Raw genomic sequence first — 15,003 nt, forward strand, 5'->3', positions numbered from 1 at the left:
AAAAATGGAAAAGACTTATTAAAATATCCACATCTGTCTTAGCATTTTTTTGTTCCTTTATCATAAAAAGGAAACTTAAGAGTTTGGTGCTAAATTTAGATTAATTTTATTAGAAGTATATACTGAACAACTCCTTTCCATCATAAAATGCAAATCTACTGCAGCAGTTGGTTTCTGTTCGTTAAGAAGAATTAAGATAGTTCCGTAAGTAATATTTTCATTAGAAAATTATTATAGGTTTTGCTAATAGTAAAAAAAAAAAATGGATATGAAGTAAACAATCAGGACCTATAATATTAAGTTCTTACTAAGGACAGCTTAAGTTCTTCATTGATTGGCAGTCATTTTCATTGCAAATCAGAAAATCTAGCTTAATGTTGTAGCCCAAAATCTTTGCGTGCAGAGTTTGAACAAGGTGACAAAGTAATTCCACAAATCAAATGCCCTGGATCACTTGCTTACTGTACATCTTTGAGTTCTCTCTAAAGGATGGAAATAAATCACTGAGCAGTAGTGACTCAAGAAAATGTCAGAAAAAAAAATATGAACTTACTGATGTCTACAGTAATCACTGACTAGCACCCATCTGCTGCTGCTTAGCAGTGACCAGGATTATTTTGCTGAAGTAAGACGTAGTGGAGAATCCTTAATTACTATATGCTTAATAAAATATTGCTATAGTTAGGTGTTTATTCTTATCAGAGTATATAAAGGCCTTGAGCATTTTGGGAATTAAATGTTTTTTCCTATGCTATAATTTAGGATAGTCCTAAAAAGCAGACAGATAATATAGTAAAATAAAGCACCTGTCACGCCATGTAGGGACAGTGTGATTATTCTCACATGACCAAGTATTAAAACACCCCCCCCCCCCAAGCCCCCTCAAAACCAATTTTATTTTTTGTCAAAGCATATGTGAGAACACTGCAGAATAGCATGAGGAAAAATATACCTGCTGGAAAAGAACAGAACACAACTATGAAGTATTGAAAAGAAATTATATCAGAATACATTTGCTCCATTGTTGATCTCAGGTGTTGCTAAAACCTTAGTAAGAAAATTGTTTGCTTCTTAAATAACTGTCATTGAACTCAGAAGACTTACTTTCTTACTCTTATGTTTCCGATGCTTGCTGCTCTTGAAAGCAATGAAAGCGGTTTTGTTTGCCTTTAGAACTAGAGTAAGTTTCATGTATCCTCGCTTGCAGTGCAGGTAGATATTGATTCTAACAAGTTTCTGTATTCAAATCTCTTATTTTCCTTTTTTTTAAATCAAGTCACTGCAATAAAAATTTTATTTATGTACATACTATTTTACATACATATACTTTTATTTGATGGCAGGTAAAGAAAGTTATTGTTTATTTGGGTAGAGATAAAACAATGCAACTACTAGAAGAGCTGGTGAGTGAACTTCAGCTTACAGATCCCGTCAGTTCAGGAGTCACCCATATGGATAATCCACCATATTACCGCATTACTTCGAGTTACAAAATCCCCTCTGTCACTTCAGGTGAGAATTTCTTAACTTAAACTTTTATTATTGTCAATGATAACTATGCTATTATCAGTTATAATATTGGAGTTCATGTATAAATATTCAATTGGAGTACAATGTTCTGTTTCTAAAAATAAATTAAGGTACCAAGTTTGCTTTACAAGATCTGCAGTTTTTGGTGCACCCAGAGTTCTTATTAAAGAACATCAGATAGGTTCACAAGGAACAGGTTTGTATTAATATATGTTAGACTTTGTCCGTGTTCAGATCTTGCGCTGTTTACCCTCACTATATCACTTTTAAGTCAATTCAGTCAAACAACTGGGAAAATTTATCTGATTTTAAATCCACGTAAGTTGTTATATTTCAAGTTCTGTTATAGACACAGGCTGCATCTGTAGGAATTTATTCAAGAGGATTTAAGTACACTGACTTAGAAGAATTTATTTAGAAAGAATTAACAATTAACAATAGATCAGTCATCAAAAAAACCCCCACTGAAAATACAGAAACTGTCTACCTCGTGCTTCAATCCAAGAACATGCTGAAAAATGTGGGGAAAAGCTGTCTGGTTTTGGTGAAGCAACTTTCAAAGTAAGCCACAAAAGACATGGATGGTAGGGTATCTAAGCAAGGACTTAGCTTTTGTGCTGCAAAGCTGTCAATGTTCCGAAGCAGCCTGCACCTATCACGTAGGGACTATCTGGATCACAAGGTGGGTGCATTGGCACTTGTTCATGAAAGTGTATAAAAAGTATGAAAAAAAAATTACGGGGCTCTTGCACTTAAGTGTAATTGAGAGTAGCAAAATTTGTGGGGAGGGTGCAAAAGTATTTCTGACTGTGGTAAGCTATTCAGTGTGATGCTTGCAAGTTTCACTTAAAAAGAAATTGATAGAAGCTTCACTGCAGGCTGTTAGGTTTTAATCCCTAATCTGTTTGTGGTTTGAATTAACTGTATACCAAAGTCCAACTACATTTTATGGATTACTATAAGGTATAGCATACAGGAAAGAAGGAAATGGGTCTCTAGATCGTGCTTCAAAAACAAGCCTTTCTACTTAATTTACATTGAAGACTCAGAGATTCCTGGAATGGATTCTTCTGATTTTTTCCAGTTAGTGAAATTATGGTAGCAGCTCCGAATCTTTTAGTCTGAACAACAATTTGTTCTTGGATGTGAAAGTAATTTCTGTGGCTCAGTTTGTATTTGTGCTAGCTGCTGTAGTGTAAACCTGGTTAGGGCTCTTGGCATGGACAAGTAAATAAGGGTCATCATGTAGTGCTTAAGACTGCTTTTCTTTTCTGTTGACCAATCTTTTTCTTTATCCATAATTCACAGGTACCACTTCTAGTAGCAATACAATGGTAGCTCCCACAGATGGCAACCCTGACAGTAAACATGTAAAAGACAATAGTGAAGAGAAGTAAGTATCTCCTCAAAAAACAGTTATTAGTTGAATCACAGGAATTCCTGCTAGGTACTATAAATGTGTACATCTCAATGGCTCTAGGTATGTCTACATTGCAGGAAATACCTGACTGTAAGTTTTGTAAGTTTTAAGCAACAGAACTGGAATACTATTTGGGATTAACAGTAGCAGCCTCAATTGTAATTCGAACTCGAAAAGCTGTAGAGGAAACTGAATAAATAAAGGGACTAATCCAGGTCAGGCTTTGTATTGCTATAGCTATGTTGTTATTGATGCCTAAATTAGCTACTATTACACTGAACTGTATATGTTTACATAAGAGAAATTATACTGCAGATACATCAAGGGCAAATGTTATTAGTTTAGTAATGTAGTCAGTTCACCAATTGGTTTCCTAGCTCGCTAGAAATCAACAGTGCCCCTGTGTTGAAAGCTAGTTTCTTCTCCCATTTAGGGTATTTGGATGCCTGGTATCTGTGGCAAGATCCCTTCCAGCTAGCTTTAAAACAGATACCTCCCTCCCTAATTTTTGAGCTTCTTAAGAACAATCCTTTGGAGAAATTTGCCAGACAGTGGTACCAGTGTGAGGGTGGTGGAAAGCAAACAGCTGACGTAGATTTAGTCAGGGTGTGGACTCAGAGCTCAACAGTAACTGACTGTGGGCATGCTCTCATTTTGTGTTAAATATGAGATAGCTAATCTCAATGTGAAAAGGAAAGAGGGATTCTATGATTAGCATGAGAAAAAGTGTGCACAGAAAAAAGTGCACACGTGCTGTTAATGGTAGAGTAGCTACTATGCGGTAAATTCACAAACCAGTTTATTTTGTGATGACTTGTTTGAAAGCGGTAGTAATTCTATTTCCAACATAATTTCCCAGCTGGACACTTTTTTCCTTCCCTAGGATAATTATGTCAATATAGTTAGATTAGTAAATGAGACAACCCCCATACTTCAATGAAATGGCAGGGGGTGGGGGGCAGGGGGCAGGCTGTGTGACAATAAATCACAGAAGACTATGGAATCTGAGGTGTCATTCAGAATTCAGCCTAGCAAGGCACAGATAAGTATTTGGCTGCTATGGGGGCTGGAGCTGAAGGAACTTGTAAAGTCATGAAGGCAGTTTTGAAAGTCTCTGTGAGTTTTGGCACATGCTGTAGGGTTGTCTAACGCCACCCCAGGGTATATGCTTTTTGATAAGATATACCATGTACATCTTGGACTTGCCAGGAGGAGAGAGTGTTAGCAAATTATGTAGAAACAGCTTGGAAATTGTGCTTTTGGCACTCCCATTTCTCTGATTTCTTTATCAGATTAGTGAGGTGGGATCTTGGACTGTGTGTGTGTGTATATGTATGTCTGTGCCAGATCAAACAGGGTTTTCATTATTTTGCTCAAGAGTGAGAATAACTTTCTTAATGTATAATGGTAACAAATATTTTAATGTACTTAAATAAAATGATCTAACGGAAATATAATTTATAGTGGATTATCCCCTTGAATCCCCCTTATCTAGCATTGCTACAAGAGGTGTGTCTTATACAGCTGAGAAGCTTTGGCGTCATATTGATTGTCCTTGTAAGATGAAATATTTTTGCATAACACTTAGTTTTGCTGCAATACAGTTTTACTGAGAGATGCTGATTAATTTTTGTCACAGAATGTCAGTTACTAGTGCTGCTTTATTTGTTCCTACAGTTATGTACATCTAGACATCTACAGTGGGTTGAACAGTAACTTAAACCGCCAGCACCACAGACTAGAATCTCGCTACAGCAGCAGCTCTGGAGGATCATATGAAGAGGAAAAAAGTAATATTTTTATTTAATAATATTCCTATGAATAGAAACCAAAATTTCACAAGTTTTGCTGAAGGTTGTGGAATGTGAGGAAATAGGCATTATCAGTGTTTTTTGCACGAACTTATTAAAAAATACGGGTCTTTTACATTCCTCGGTCTTAGTACTGCTATTGAAGTGTAGTATACATTTGATTACAATAGAACGTGCAAGGAAGATAACACACTTTCTTTCCTTCCCTTGTCCTCTGGAACGAGTTGTGAACGTCTTCCCAAATGAAGCAGTTTTACTTTGTATTTTCTTTGCCAGTACCAACACCAAAGATAGATAGATGGTTAGACAGAAGAAACAGGAGAGAGATTAGCAGGAGGAACACGACATGAATGAGGAAATAAATGATGGAAAAGAAGTTAAAAAAATAGAAAATCAGAAGTAATTGTGCTTTTAAATGATAGCACTCCTTGACCTGTTTAAAAAGAAAAGGCTACAAAACTTTCTGAGAAGCCATAGCAAAGGAAAATACAGCAGGGAAAAGGATCTTGTATACCTCTAATTTTCAAGCTTGTTTTGAAAATGTGGTTTGGGTTATTTTTTGTGATCTATGGTCTCTTTTTTCTGAGGTGCAGAGGTAAGGAAAAAGAGATAGACATTTCTCCTGAAGCTCCATGTACTTTTGGAGACTTTTCTTAACGGAGGCTTATTAACTGTAGCTACTTTTGTACCAGTTCCTAAGATATAAAATCATCATGACAATGCTAGGGAAAGCTAAACAGTTCATGTAATCAGGCAAAAATGAGGACAGTGGTCAAGACAGTAAATGATGGTTACGTTAGTGGGTTCTGTATGCTTTGTTAGAGTACTCATTTGACTGAAACTCGTTTCAGCTAACAAGCTGTTGGTAATTAAAATTACTTTGTACTTTAACCGTGCATGGGATTATCAGATATATTTTGGTCTGATCCAGCTCATTATAGTGCTCCCACAGACTATCTTAGGTTTCACTCAGTTTTTTATTGACAGGTGATTTTGCTATGAGGTGTCTGGGTATGGTACAGCACATGATACAGTACTGCCTTTTCCTTACCTTTCTTGTGCTACTGAACAACAGGATGTAAATTTCTGCGTTTTGAGCATTACATGTCGGTATGGAACCTAGTGTGTCCCATGCTGTATCGAAGCAACAGTCTCCCTTAGGATCTGCTTACGCACTGCTTAATGACTGATTCTTTGCAGACTGTAAAGGTTAGAGTGAATATGTGGTTTGCATTGCCTCTTTCAAGAAAGAGGAACATAATGTCCTCTACAGAGCTTGTTGTAAGGGCCAGGCATACTGATGCAGATCTGCTAAACTTTGGGTCAGTGTCAGGTTGGTGGACCTTCTGGGCAGCCAGTGTGTTTATTACTGCTTGGATGGGTGATGTCCAGTATCATAGTTGTGGTCATTTTCATCTTTGTTTGCTATTTGTGATAGCAACACAGAGTATCCTGAAGCAGGTGATGATTCACATACGCCATCAGTAACAAGTTTGTCACTTCCAGTCAAGAAGGTGATAATGAGCTGATACATGTGTGAACTTCTGAAACTTTTGCAGCTATACTTCCAAAAGGACAACTGGTAGAATCACTGAAACACTGAACTGTTGAGGCAGTCTCCTTACTTGTTTGTAGCTTTTACTGATTGTTCTGAAGTCCAAGACATCTAATTTAAAAACAGAAAAATATTTTGGATGTGTAACAGTATACTCTCACACCAAAGAGCTGATGTGTTTCTTTCACTTTTGAAGCTTTCTTAAACAAAACCTAAATGTCTTTCTGTGTTTTCTTGACAAATTTGCTGATTTACTGAGCAGTGACTTTTGTCAAGGAGTGGGATTGGGCTATGCTGGTGTAAAGTGGCAAGTTCTGAGTTGCCCCATATATCAGGCTGGCATTATCTGACACATATAACTGGTGGATTTTTGCTAGTGAGATCTATAAAGAGGTGCTCTTGAGAAATACTTCCTTAGCCTATAATGAAATGAAGCTCTTCAAAATTAGTTCAGTACGATCTTGGGACCCAGCCTTAACTTCCTATCCGACATGAGGTATGAAATTCAAGGAAATTATATTAGATCACTTTGCCTTTTTTTCCTTATGTGCATCCATGTTCCCTATGTGCATCCATCGTTTTTATGAACCTATTCGACAAAATCTTACTCTGTTATATGTGTAGCTTCTGTAGAATCATCCTTATCCTAAAAAGAAATAATGACTTTTTTTTTTTTTTTTAAAACTCTGCCCAGCTACTACTGTTTATGGCTGGTTCCCCCTCCCAGATCTCAGCTTTTTAAGAATTTAAAAATATTTCTTTAGAAGACTATATAATACAGAAACGTATTACATATATATTTCTCTGGTTTACTTGTCTATTGTGTTAGGTGATTCAATGCCTCTGTATTCAAACTGGCGGTTGAAAGTGATGGAGCACAACCAAGGAGAGCCTCTACCTTTTCCACCTACTGGAGGTTGCTGGTCACCATTGGTGGATTACTTGCCTGAAACTTCTCCTCCGGGCATGTCTCTTCACAGGTAACTGTTTTAACAGTGCTGATGGCAATTTATTACATTTTAATTTGTGTTGCACAAATATAGTAATTTAAAGATAGCAGATTAAAAGACAGATTTAAAGACAATAAATAGTGCGCTCATTTTCTGCAGTTTTACTCACAAGTCTAGCAGTTTAAGATTTCTCAGCCTTTTAATTTGGAGGACTAAAGTTTTTCTGTCTTCATTATGAGCATTCATCTTTTCCCGTGTAATAGAACTTTGTGGATTTTTATAGACCTAAGAAAGAATACTGCTTAGTAGCATATTAAGCTCTTTGCAGCTTTTTGTAAAGTTCATGTTACATTCTTCTAACAAATTGGTTTTTTGTTTTTAGATGCAATATAGCAGTGATCCTTTTGACTGACTTGATAGTTGACCACAGCGTAAAGGTGGAATGGGGAGGATACTTGCATCTTTTGCTTCATGCAATTTTTATAGGTAATTCAATTCTTACAGAAATATGTCTAGTAACTTCAGAACTGTAGCTATTTATGTAGCTGTTCTTTTCCACATTTAAATTAACATCTGCCATGGTACTGAAATCTCATTAATTTGTTAATATTTACATTATTTAAAAAAATTCAACTAAATATCTTTCAGCTTGATTAATGTGAATATAATTAAGAGGGTTTTTATGTTGTTTGAAGGCAGTTTCTGTTGGAGCCTCTTTTACCTCTTTCTCCTTGTAGAAGACACAGTAAAATTCAAAATTTTTCTTTGTTTCTCTGTGTAGTAATTTTCATACAGAGCACAGATTAAGTTCTTACTGCTGTGTGAGAAACAAGAGGATATATTAAAGTTTGTTAAACTGTATGCTTTTGGTTTTGTATTGAAACACTGAAAAAACATTATCTAGTGAACTATGTATCTATTATTTGGTAAAGTATAACAGACCAGTTTGAATACTGCTGGGTTTTTAATAATTTAATTCAGCGTGTCCTTTGAATGTAATAAAGCTTTTCCATTTTCCTTTTGTGTTAGGTTTTGACCACTGTCACCCTGAAGTCTACGAGCATTGTAAACAGCTGCTTTTGCATCTACTGATAGTGATGGGATCTGGCAGCAACGTCCAGTCTGTTGCTTCTGTCCTACTCAGAAACAGAGAGTTCAATGAGTCCAGGGTGCTTACTGTCAAGCAAACTACCCATTTAGATTATACTTTCACAGGTACGCTTTAGATTTATTAAGTGTTGCTTGTTAAAATGACATGGAAAGTTATCTTGTCTTCCAGGCATTATTAAAATTTCTGTTATTTGTAATATTTTCCTGAGTCCTTGGCATTAAAATGTATTTCTTCAGATTTTAATTAAGTCAAAATGAATATGGTTCACATTAGCACTTTGTGCTCAGTCATCGGAGTAGGGAGCACAGTTGAATGATTAAATAGTAGTGAAAACCACAGAGCACGCTCTGTGTTTTGGATCTGTAATACAGCAGGTTTTATAATGCCTTTGAAAGTAAAAACCAAGAAGATACACCTCTTACTTGTTTGCAGCAACTTTAAATTTCTGACTTTTGTCAGCTGTAATTGCGTTGTTCAATAGGCTATCAGAATACTCTTTCGAGATATGACCTTTTAATGTTCACCTTAACATTACAATATTGTAATTATGCAGGAAACTATATATTTTCTATGTATCTCTTTATGAAAGGAATATTTTGATGGTGTGAGCCTATTGTAGTTTCTGAAGAAACGTGAAATAGTTCAGTTTTTTTGAAACCTAGTATTTCATATTATTTCAGTAGGTGGCAGCATATTGCTATACAATGGGTTGGTCCTGTTTTACTCACATCAGAAGTGGTTTTGTCACTAACCAAAAATACTTGTCTGTTTTGTGAATTTGATATTCATTGCAATGAGAAATTAAAAAGTGGGCATAGTGGAAGAATTCTTTTATGTAAACCTATTTGCAGAACTTTACTAGTGCACCTATATGGTGACCTATACACTGTTCCTGGTGATTAAGATAAGGTGATTACAGGTATGCATGCCTAGCACAAGGTCAGACAAGCTAATGTTAAATTTTATTTGAACCAGCTAATATGCCAGTCCAAACCCTGTGGCTCTGTAGAGTGAAAATTTGTGGTGGATGTCAGCGAGTCTCAAGCTTATGTACAATTATTACAGTCAGAGGTTCGCGTCCCACTTTTCCTTGCCAGTTTACTTTCTCCCAGCACCTCGTAGATAGATAGAGGTGTAATGTGAGGAGTTACTGCAGTTGTATTTTTATTGCCACGTGATTCTTTACACGGAGAGAAAAATCTTATAGCAGCAAGATTAAGCTAACTTCAGAGAAACTTTGTGCAGCAAGAAGGGCTCTGCTTAGAGTCAATTTGCTAGCTAATACTTAGTGTTCACTGATTTAAAGTGCTGTCAGTTACACTGGGACTGAGTTTTAACAACAACAAAAAATTATCTGCACAGTATTAGGAAGTAGTTTATATCATATGTCTCCACTTATTAAGATGAGATGCTTCAGAAACCACTAAGCTGTCATATTACCAATACAAAATCAAACATAATACAGTGGTTTTGAAAAGGAATCTAGCAGTTGCTTATTAAGGGTCCAGTCATGTGAAGACTTTGCATATATCGGACTTGTTGATTTCATTGAAATTATTGCATCCATTAAATTATTCTCATTATGTTTGCTAAGTTATTGATTTTTTGAGGACTGTTTTTTCTTTTTATATATTTAATATTAACTGTCAACTTAAGAGCGCATAATCATCTTGTTTCTTATTTCAGCAGGTGTTCATGATTTTATACCTGATTACCAGCCCTCCCCAATGACAGACTCAGGGCTTAGTTCAAGTTCTACCTCTTCTAGCATCAGTTTAGGAAATACAAGTGCTGCCATTTCTCATCTGCACACCACAATCCTCAATGAGGTTGATATTTCAGTAGAGCAGGATGAAAAAGTGAAAACTCTCATAGAATTTATTACCTCAAGGTAAGATTTCAATTTTCATTTTTGTCGAGACATGTATTTTGTGGAAATATGGCAAAAGCCTTACTGTTTGGCATCACGTTGTCTGATTTTGTCTCTGTTTTATCAGCAGTAAGAGATAGTTTAATCCTGAAGTGTTTTTAAATGATACAGCCTATGAACAACTCTAACTTTCCAGCAATTTCAGAGAATTTTGGCCACCCTTTTGTGTCCTGAGTGTTTAAAAGTCTTTTGCCATGTTCTACACAGGTCTGTTATCTTTGCTTGCCACACAGTTTATAAAATTCCCTTTTCCCTCTAAAGGTTTAGGGCTGGAATACATAAAGATAATTAGGGAGCTGCAAGATTTGTGTGGAGTTTATGGATTACCTAGTAGTAGAGAGCTGGCTATTCAAAAACCAGGAATTTGTGGCAAAGAACACCTGTAAAACCATCAACACTTGTGCAGTTTGTTTGATGGTTTATATAAAGCTTTCAAGATTGTGTAAATCTGAAATCCTGCCTGTTTCTGAAAGCTTTTGATTACTTATGCTTTACATCAGCCTAAACTTACAATAGTGTGGTGTATTGATGGGAAGAAAATGGGAAGAAAGGAGATTGTTTTAAGAAGTGTATACTGGTATTAGTTGTACAGGTTCTTTATTAGATAACTAAGTATTATCGAACAGAGAACATCTCTTCCTAAACTTAGGCTGTTACTTCAGTTGAATCTGATATATTGCTTTTCACCTTGTCTTAACTTTTTGTATGTTGTTGTATAATATTGGGCAGTTGTCAACCTTCTTTCCATTTGTGTCTGCAGTTCTACATGATTTCTTTTATGTGGTAATTAGTAGATTCTTTTGCAGTTAACCTTAAGGTTAAAATAACATTTAAATAATATTAATGACAAAGGCTGTTTTATGTTCTGTTTACTCTATTTTTATGTTTTTAGGAAAAGAGGCCCACTTTGGAATCATGAAGATGTTTCGGCCAAGAACCCTAATATAAAGAGTGCTGAACAGTTAACTGTGTTTTTAAAGCATGTAGTATCTATATTTAAACAGTCTAGCTCAGGTATGTTAGAAAATGGTTGATGCATGATAGAATGTCCAAGTCTGCAAAGTAAATGAATTTTTTTGAATGCCTGTAAATTTACGGGTTATCTATAAAATCACTCTAGGTGATCGCTTACTGCTTCTAAATAATAGATTTTTCTTTTGTATTGCACACTTCAGTATCTATTATGACAGATTTAAATATAATCTTTTAGGAATGAAATAAAATATCTTATTAATTTATTGTGGACACTTAATGTTCAAATCATAAATGTTTTATTCTCTACAAGTCTCTCCAGTGTTAAGTATTATGGAATACAAGTTCATATGCCTGGAAAGATTTTAGAGAGTAATACTTGAGAAAAATGTAGAAGATGAGAGTATTTTAAAGTTAGGAATGACTTTGGCAATTTACTCTTCACTAAATTCAAGTGGTTTTGTTTTTCATAAAGCATTGTGTTGCTTAAGTACTTATTTGCTTTTATAGGAGGATTTCAATTGGAACACCGTCTCAGTGAAGTTGCTTTGCAAACTGCGCTGTCGTGCTCCTCTCGACATTATGCTGGGAGGTCATTTCAGATTTTCAGGGCTCTGAAGCAGCCTCTTACTGCATCTACACTTTCTGACGTTCTCTCCAGACTAGTAGAAACTGTTGGAGATGCAGGAGAAGAAGCTCAGGTATTTGAAATTTTTCCGCCACTTTCTTAGAAAGCTAAGTCTGCCTAAATGACATAACTTGCGTTATTATTTTAATGATAGTAAAATTTAAAAGCATTTTTTATTCAGTTGCTTTTTATTTTTAAATAAAGACATTTCAAATATCAAACCAGTTTTAATCGTGACACTTTCTGAATTTTCACGTGATTAAATGATGAAAAGATGAGCTGTGCACATTCTCTTCTACAGCAGTAGGAACTTTCAGAGAGTTTGATACATCTGTTTCCTGAAAACACCTTCTCTTTCATGTTAGAGAATCCTGAGATCAGCCATATAAAAAATAATTTATGTTTTCTTTTATTAAGAACTTAACCTGATAAAGTGTTAACAGCCATCAACTTAATGTCATTGTACATCTAAAGAAGTGGATCTCATGTTTTAATATTGCAAAATGAGAGTCTAAATGACTCCATCCTTAAGTCCATCCTTAAAAATAATGCAAACCAGAATAAATTCTGTGAATATTTGGAAATAAATTAAAGTTTTTCCCTGTCTTGAAGCTATATGGCTAATTTGAGCTGTCTGATCAGAATTATGTTCTAATTAAAGCATGAAATAATAATTTAGTTACTGATACTGATTTTATATTTTTGTATCACTACTCACTAGGTTTTCTGTGATCTTCCTTGTGCATATTGCATAATTTGTAATGACCTGTGGCTTTCCCCAGGGTTTTGTCATAGAACTGCTTCTGACCTTAGAGTCTGCTATTGATACGTTGGCTGAAACCATGAAGCATTATGATCTGCTTTCTGCCCTTTCTCAGTAAGTTCTTTTATTAGTCAAGCTACATTACACATTTTTATACATTTGAATTATTAAAGATCCATATTACAAATGTAATGAAATAATTTCATGTTGTCTTTGCAGAATAGTTGTATCCTTATAGGAAAATTGCCTGCTGTTTTCTGTTTTTATCATTCTGCTTCAAGCAAAACTCCTAAGAATCTAGATTTTCTGAAAAGGATCTCTGCTACCTTTCCAACTTACCCTCTTGGGTCCAATTTAAAAAAAAAAAAAGGTGTGCCTTATGGCTCAATTCTGAAATGTCATCTGTTCTTCTGAAACCTCTTAAAAATAAAGACACTGAGTACATTTAGAACTTTTTTTTTAATCAGGCCCTACTGACCTTGATTAATAGTGTCATTTTTAGGGGGTCTTATTTTTTCCCCATATATATAATGAAGGTAATGACACCAATCTTTAAAAGATAATTTAAAATAATTTAAGGTTCACAGATGAAAACTGCTGTACTGCTATAAATACTTTTATTCCAGTGTTAATACAGAAGAAATTTCTTCAGTTACAGCAACTGCTAGTCTGTCTTAGGCCTCAGATGATTTGTCCATAGATGAGAGAAGTGTAATTGAACAGTCTGAGTCATTTGTGTGTCTCATTACAGTCCGAGTGGTTAGCTCAATGACTTTGTAGCAAACTGAAAAAAATCCCTAAATGTACAGACGTCTTTATTTGTTTGACTTCTTGGCAAAGTTTTTGAAAATGTTGAGATTTCTAGGAATATATTTCATTTCTCAGCATCAGAACTGGAAGGTGTTGGTTTCTCTAGGTCAGATACTTCAGACAAATATAAGGTAATAAGTAGATAAATTTCATTTATTAATTCATTCATTTTTCTACCTTTATCACATGTATAGGGAAGTTGGAATGCTAGATCTTCATTTGCAGATAATCTCCTATGTGCTATAGGCTAATTTTTCAGATTTTACCAAATTGTTATGTAATTATTTTGGTATTCTGGGATTGTACAGTCTTGTCCTTATGCCGTAAGGATATTTTAGTAGTATATATAGAAATCCTGTATTTTCATATATTATAATACTCTTCCAGTGATGAAGCAGAGTATTCACTGTGTATGTATATATGTGATTAGTGTAACATCTTTTTCCTTTCTTCTCTTTTTCTAAACTGTATGTTATTGAAGTATTTTGCATGGAATAATATGTAATACTGATTTTTATTTTAGAACCTCGTACCGTGATTCTGTAATGGGAAACAAGTATGCAGCTAATAGGAAAAGCACTGGACAGATAAATCTAAGCACAAGTCCCATTAATAGTGGCAGTTGTTTGGGGTACTACAGCAATACCAGGAGTAATTCTTTGAGACTGAATTTAATCACTGAGCGGAGAGGCGACCGTCGACGGAGCAACACACTGGATATAATGGATGGAAGGATAAATCATGGTGGAAGTTTGGCCAGGACTAGAAGCCTTTCCTCCCTGAGAGAGGGAGGGATGTATGATGTGCAGCCCACTACTGACCCTGTCAACTTGATGGCCACCATATTTTGGATTGCAGCTTCATTACTAGAGTCAGATTATGAGTATGAATACCTTTTGGCTCTCAAGCTACTCAACAAGCTGCTTATTCACTTGCCTCTGGATAAATCAGAGAGTCGGGAAAAGATAGAAAAGGTGCAGAATAAACTGAAATGGAATAACTTTCCAGGCCTTCAGCAGCTTTTCCTAAAAGGCTTTACTTCAGCATCTACACAAGAAATGACAGTACATCTCCTCAGTAAACTCATCACAATTTCCAGGCATGCTTTGGTGGATCCTTCTCAGTTAGCAGGTATCTTTAGTAAATGTATGTGTAATGAAAAAATATTTTTTCATCAAATTAAGTGTAATCAAAATCAGTAGTAATTATGCATTTGCGTTAAAAAAACCCGTTCCATTAAATGCTTTTGGCAGTTGTCGATGTTACACTGTTAGATAGTGGGAATACATCACACTGTGATTATCTGCGAAGAAATACTGCACATAAACTTCATGTATTGACTATTAACTTTCAACTTGCTTACAAGTGAGTTTTAAAAGCACATGTATTATTTTTCATGATCTTGTGCTAACTAGCTCAATTAGTACCATTTCAAACATTTGCACATTTTAGAAACAATATGACTGTGATGCCTAAAGCTACCCAGTTTCATGATAGTTTTGCTTAATTGGTCTGGTGATGAT

General features: G+C 35.3%; 1 protein-coding gene across 12 annotated transcripts in view; it reads left to right on the top strand.

Moving 5' to 3' along the window:
- Positions 1-15,003, top strand: part of FRYL (FRY like transcription coactivator) — a 176,821-nt gene that overhangs the window by 124,125 nt on the left and 37,693 nt on the right. For 9 of the 12 annotated variants that reach the window (XM_052780108.1, XM_052780109.1, XM_052780110.1 and 6 more), the window contains 11 exons: positions 1,344-1,512; positions 2,839-2,923; positions 4,628-4,740; positions 7,146-7,296; positions 7,649-7,752; positions 8,296-8,481; positions 10,064-10,268; positions 11,200-11,321; positions 11,790-11,980; positions 12,690-12,784; positions 14,004-14,611. In XM_052780108.1, coding sequence (XP_052636068.1) covers positions 1,344-1,512; positions 2,839-2,923; positions 4,628-4,740; positions 7,146-7,296; positions 7,649-7,752; positions 8,296-8,481; positions 10,064-10,268; positions 11,200-11,321; positions 11,790-11,980; positions 12,690-12,784; positions 14,004-14,611 — 2,029 coding nt within the window. The remainder of the gene's footprint in view (positions 1-1,343; positions 1,513-2,838; positions 2,924-4,627; positions 4,741-7,145; positions 7,297-7,648; positions 7,753-8,295; positions 8,482-10,063; positions 10,269-11,199; positions 11,322-11,789; positions 11,981-12,689; positions 12,785-14,003; positions 14,612-15,003) is intronic. The other 3 variants (XM_052780101.1, XM_052780112.1, XM_052780111.1) reach the window with 1 other exon arrangement.

This window comes from Harpia harpyja, chromosome 2, assembly GCF_026419915.1.
Source record: "Harpia harpyja isolate bHarHar1 chromosome 2, bHarHar1 primary haplotype, whole genome shotgun sequence".
In the NCBI taxonomy this organism is placed as follows: Eukaryota; Metazoa; Chordata; class Aves; order Accipitriformes; family Accipitridae; genus Harpia; species Harpia harpyja.